The 6,000-nt window shown below is 43.2% G+C and overlaps 1 protein-coding gene across 1 annotated transcript in view; it reads right to left on the bottom strand.

Annotated features, from left to right (window-relative positions):
• Nucleotides 1–6,000, bottom strand: part of hcn2b (hyperpolarization activated cyclic nucleotide-gated potassium channel 2b) — a 35,641-nt gene continuing 29,641 nt past the window's right edge. The window contains exons 7-8 of the mRNA XM_061078442.1: nucleotides 5,340–5,504; nucleotides 1–971 (exon numbers count right to left, since the gene is read on the bottom strand). Coding sequence (XP_060934425.1) covers nucleotides 1–971; nucleotides 5,340–5,504 — 1,136 coding nt within the window. The remainder of the gene's footprint in view (nucleotides 972–5,339; nucleotides 5,505–6,000) is intronic.

Raw genomic sequence — 6,000 nt, 5'->3', positions numbered from 1 at the left:
TCACAAGTTTGATGACAGCCTGGATCTAACTTTGATGTGGTCTGTCTCAGGAAGGCTCACAACAGAGTCCTTCTTGGGTCGTCCCGAGTCCGCCAGACCTGTTCCCACACCCCCGACTGCCAGTCCTGCAACAGCCCCAAAACTCTGTGCAGAACCAGGCAGCGATGCTACAGGGAATGCCCCCACAGACATTTGGTGGGGCAGTACCACCCTGAGTGGTATAGCGCTCCGAACCCCTGTGTGACCTGAGGGGGTCTGGGGGGGTCCAATGGAAGTAGAGGAGACTCGTGTAGAATGGGGTGGACTAGGAGCTCCTGGTTGGGCCCCCTCATGAGGCAGTGAGGGCTGAGAGACTGACAGGGCTCTGGCGTCTTGGCTCAGGCTGCCCATTTGCAAGGAATGGGTGCTCTTATGGGTGCTGAGCCGGTGTGCAGGGCTGGCTATGTGCTGCTGGACCAGTGAAAGCTGGGAGCCTGAGGTGGGACCTGCCAGTGCACTGGAGCCATAATGGAATGACCGTCCTCCAACAGCCAGCGGGCTCTGGATAGGAGGGCTGGTCAGGACCGGAGCAAAAACACCAGAAGCAAGGAGCTGAGCCTGCAGGGGAGAGGCTGAGGCAGGGCTGGATACACTTTGCACCACCTGGAACCTCCTCACCATCCTTGGAGACTGAATGTTCCCTGCTCCCACTGAGTTCCCCTGCATTGGGGCACAAAAGTTCATGGCGACTGCCTGCTGCAAAGTGGCAATTGCTGAATTTTGAAGCTGGTTGGAGGAACCCGGAGGAGTAAAGATCCCACTATTGAGAGAAGGTGTCATGGACATGGCCCGTGGTCGTGGTACATCCACCTGTTGAACCATCTCCCGATCATATTTCACTATCTCCTGGATCATCTCATTCTCATGGTTGTTGAAAACACCCGAGTTCAGATCATGTTGAACTTTGTGCATCAGGATCGAGTTCTTCTTGCCTGAAATGAGACAGAGACAGAAAAGAGTACTGTTGCTGAAGTAGATACTAATGGTTCTAAAAAACGTTAATATTGCCTTTTTTTTGCTTGAAACAGAAATTAGAACTTCATCATGTACAGTTTTCTATTTCATTCCAATCCTGGTGATACTGCACACAGTGCCCTACACATAACCTATATTTTCCCTGACATGGGGACAGAGAGTCCGTGTTTTTGTAGCTTTACCTCAGCAATGACATTGTGACAGAGTATGTCTGCTAATTTGTGCTTCTTCATATGAAACAGCCGATTAGGTGATGCATTTGTGTGTGTGTCTGTGTATATTTACTCAGATACTCTGCATGCACTGGCCCTCTAGTAGAAAATAGAAGTTACCTTGGTGTAATTCTAGCTCTATAGGTATGTATGCAGCTGTGACCGTCCTTGTGCTAGAACAGTTGCAGTATTTGAACTTGATGGCATGAGAGTTACTAGATTACCAGCATCACATGGGCTCCCCTAACCCCCTTGTAGCCACACACTCAAAAATCTGAAAAGAAGTACAGTAGATTGTGTAGAAGTCTGATACAACAAGAATTTCACAAACCTGTGGATAGGCAAAGAACCCAATCAAGGTCAAGGAAGAACCACTTTTTTTAACTTCTCTTGTATGGATTCAGAGGTCTATGGCAATCTGATGTCCCCTCCCAAGCATTTTCAGTTCACTTCACGCTTAAAATCAGGTGACTGATGATCTCTCATTACAGCCACACCACCATAACAAGTTAAAAATTACCTTGACAACTCTTGTGTGGCATCAAGGTGTGAATGACGCACCCAGATTTAATTGACTGTGACTTTTCACCAGTAAGTGAAACTGACGAGGAGGAGGAGGTTTGTTGAATACCCTTGAATGCAGATGACCGATCATCGAACTGCAGAATGCTGCAGAGTTTAGGAATACCTACAGTACAATCACACTATCAAAATGTAAATCAATGCAGCATCGATAAAGTTGTGCAGACTTCAGGGGACTCATGAGAAGGGGAATAGCCATAAGCAATAAAACATACTGCTGCACCCACTACACGAGTCATGATTGAAACATCATAGAAGGGAAGAGTGTGAGAGAGTCTTCACATCTGTCCTCACATGGTTTATCACTGACCATGACTGTGCCAGCAGAAGCATGAAGAGTTGAAATTCAATCTTTACTGCTGACAGGAAAGTAAGACGAGTTTGTTGAACATTTTTGTGTCTTAAATCCGCTCTAATAATGAACAAGAACAGTGATGGAGGAGGTAAACAGAGACATATCTCTTCTTAATGAACAGAGACAGGAAAACGCCTATTTGGCAAAGGGTTCTTTCTAAAGAGTGAATTACTTGCACAGGAAGAAAGGAAATAATGACAAATTGAGGGAGACAAACCCTCATTATGCAGCTTTCTTTTATTCAGTTAAGGAGAAAAGTAGAAAATACAAACCAGGAGGGATGATTCTCTGTGAAAAAAACACAAATAAGATCGCCACTACTGAATCGGATGTTTCAGATGATGGATCAGGATGCATTCATTTGTTGGACAATACCTCCTTTTGACCATTTTTCTCTGGCAATTTAAAGGATGGATGGGCTGAAGTGTTGGTATATCCGGAGCAGCCAGCCATTGATAATGATGTTAATGCTAAATGACAGCCACAGGGTCAATTCCTGCTCAACAAATGCTGCTCTGGAACAAGCTTGGGATGATACAACATCTGTTGTACCTTAAGGACAGGGAGGGACTTGAACATGTCGAGACGTGCGCATGGGCCTAGGGACAATTGAAGTAGTGCATATAGCTATTCCGCACCACCATCATTAGCAGTAAACTTGGTTCTCCAATGCAGAAGGTGGGCTAGAGAGTCATACCTACTTAAGGAAAAGGTCTCCAGAAGGAGAGGGATGGGAGGAGGCAGATGTTGACTGTGATGACTCTTCTGCCCTCCTAGCATGTTTCATTGATTCCAGCTGTGCCAAATATACAGAGATTACAGCATGGGCTTCACATGTGAGGAGCCAGGTCTTCATCATAGTTATGGTCTGAATCTATACTTCCTGGAGAATGGTCAGTATAAAACATATGGTACAGGCAACGCCTCAGGGTGAGACTAACTTGCTGATGGAACTTGAGGGTGGGCTGAAAGAAAAGGGAACAGGGCATCCACATGGGGAGATAGGAACACAAGTTGTCCCAGGTGCCACTAGAGGTTAAAAGTCAGTTATAGATCAGAATCCATAAGAAACCAAAGCAAGTGATAAGCTGAAGCTGCCTCTGTAGCAGTCATAAGCAAACACAGGTACAACACATCCACTATAATTCCAATGTAAGACCTTTGTAAACCCTTAAATCACTGGTATACTGTTTCCTGATATTAGGTGACACTGTGTTAACAAGCATATTCTCAACTGTATGATCTAATGACAAATAATCCTCCAGCTTCTTCTTCTTCTGTATATGAGTAAGCTAATATTATTTGATGTTTTATAGGGTATGGCTGACGTAGGAAGCCTGGTTTCATAAATAACATGTGTAATCATGCATCAGTCTGAACTGTTGTGATGTGTAACAAAAAACTCTTGTCAAACATGACAGAACTTTGAGATATGAAGGTTTTAGACGAGGATAATGTTGGAAGCGCCGGATTTATTTAAATTTTAAAATTAGGGGTCTTGTCAAGTTGCATCCATCACTGTTTACAGTTCAAACGATATGTTGAGTCATTATTTTAGAGTGTGTCATTCGATTTTATATTCTTACAATGACTTGTGATAACCCCCACTGTGTTTGATCCTTTTTTCTGGAGGAGAGTTAATTAAGATCCCGTTAGTGGTCATTAATATGTATTAAGTACACATGGAATCAAGTGGGGATATTTAGTTGGTGATTAGCTCCTGAAGCAGAGAGGTCAGTTCCCCCCCAAATACATGATCTGACTGACTGAAGGCTGCTCATGTGTGGAATCTGGCTGCTATGGCAACAGCTGGCAGATGCAGGGCTTTTGTTAACATGTGAAGTGTGGTCATGTGACAGGGGGATGTGACATCAGCTGCATTGCTGACCTTGGGGGGGCATAATGTCAGAGTACAAAAAAAAATAGCACGTTTTGTTTACCCCCTTACAATGAGCTCCCAAGGCTCCAGTAAGACAGCCGTGTGTGTGTGTGTGTGTGTGTGTGTGTGTGTGTGTGTGTGTGTGTGTGTGTGTGTGTGTGTGTGTGTGTGTGTGTGTGTGTGTGTGTGTGTGTGTGTTTGTTTGTGTGTGTGTGTGTTTGCGTTTTTGAAAAAACAAAGCAAGGATGGTCACTGCTGGGCATTCATTCGAACAAATTAGTTAATGCATCTAGAGAGGGATTAGAGGTACAGTAACACAGGTGACCTTGCTCAACGCATTCTGTCATATTTCAGTTCTCACACACACACCTTGTTAAGGAACTGTTTTCCACAGAAAACATTCGGTTCTATTACACAAATAAACCCAATATATGAGTGATTCACAGCCATGAATACACTTTTACACTCACTTCCTTTTCTCCGCCCCACACATTGTCCCTGTCAGCACCAGTCATACATCACAACACAGCTGTCAGACATAGACATCATGCTAATGAATGGACACATTCTCCTTATGCTTCATTTCATCATATGAATGAATCATCCATACCTGTGGGTTGTATCTGGAAGATATGATGCCAATTTTCCAGGAATTAATCTCTTTAATGCATTTCATTTATTAGTTCAGGATGGAGGGTTTTTTTTAAAATGTTTATCCGTATATATACAGTATATTTATGGAAATACAAAAAAGGACTTAAACATAAATGCTTCATGGGCTTGTGAGGTGTTTGCCTGGACAATAATTTGACAAATTTCATGCCAGCAATTTGTCTGAGTAAAAATGTATCTGACATTATGTTGGATGGGAAAAAAATCAAATTCAAGTAATTAGGTAATTCTACACAATCCGAGAATAGTAATATAACTCAGTTAGCACCTGAATTTAAAGGATCATGTGAAAGACATGTGCCCGAATAGACAATATGGACAAATATTTTTTTTTAGAGACAGATTGTTGCTCCGATGTAAAGGTTATGGTGTTAAAGATTGAACAGAGAATTACAAGCGAAAATCATTCAACAGATCTGAAGTTGATAAACTGTGTGTTTTATCTCCTGCTGACAAAATATATCAGGATTATGTCAATATATAAAAATATTGTGCATCTATTATATTGCTAATGATGAAAATTGTATTGTGCTAATTATTGATATTGTTATATTGCCAAGCTCTAGCCCAAATCCATAAGACACTAATGAGCAGAGTTTGCAAAACCTTGTCCGGGTTTCCTTACCTATTCTGTCCAGTCTGTCAATGGCCACCGTCTCAAAGGCCCTCCTCATCATGGGATACTCCTCCAGCACCTCGTTAAAATTGTCCACAGAGAGGGAGTAGAGGCGACAGTAGGTGTCCGCTCGCACGCTGGCCGTCCGTCTACCTCGGGTCAGCAGGCAGATCTCTGATCGGGGGGGAATAAACCAGACAAGGGGCTGTTGGTCAGATTTTAAAGAAAGGCCAGGCCACAACACTTTATATTGTAGCAACACTGTTACAATAAAAATAAAAAAAGATCTTAAAATGTGTGTGGGATGTACAAAACTATGTGAAAATGTGCGATCATAGTGAAAATGTTTAATGCAGGCAGTCGCTGTGTGGAGTCAGGATGACGCACTGACAGTAACACTGAGTATTTCCTGCAGCACTGTACAGTTATGTTAAGGAACTAAACTATATTTGGAGATGTGGGGCTAAGCTTCATTACATTCAGTTGTTCTCTCTTTCCCTCCCTCTAGTATCTTAGCTTTCCTCATCTATGGGCTGGGGATGACTGTTGTCTTGACAACCATATGCCCTCCTTTCACCTCGCCTAAAAAGGTCGACCTCTCCTCACTCTCTGGGGGGGGGGGATGAAATACAAGGAGACTCCACTCGTACGTGCATGGTGGCACTGGACT

The sequence above is a fragment of the Limanda limanda genome, chromosome 9, assembly GCF_963576545.1.
Source record: "Limanda limanda chromosome 9, fLimLim1.1, whole genome shotgun sequence".
Taxonomy (NCBI): Eukaryota; Metazoa; Chordata; class Actinopteri; order Pleuronectiformes; family Pleuronectidae; genus Limanda; species Limanda limanda.
The sequence above is the reverse complement of the archived record's forward strand: the minus strand, read 5'-3'. Positions and strand labels throughout refer to the sequence as shown.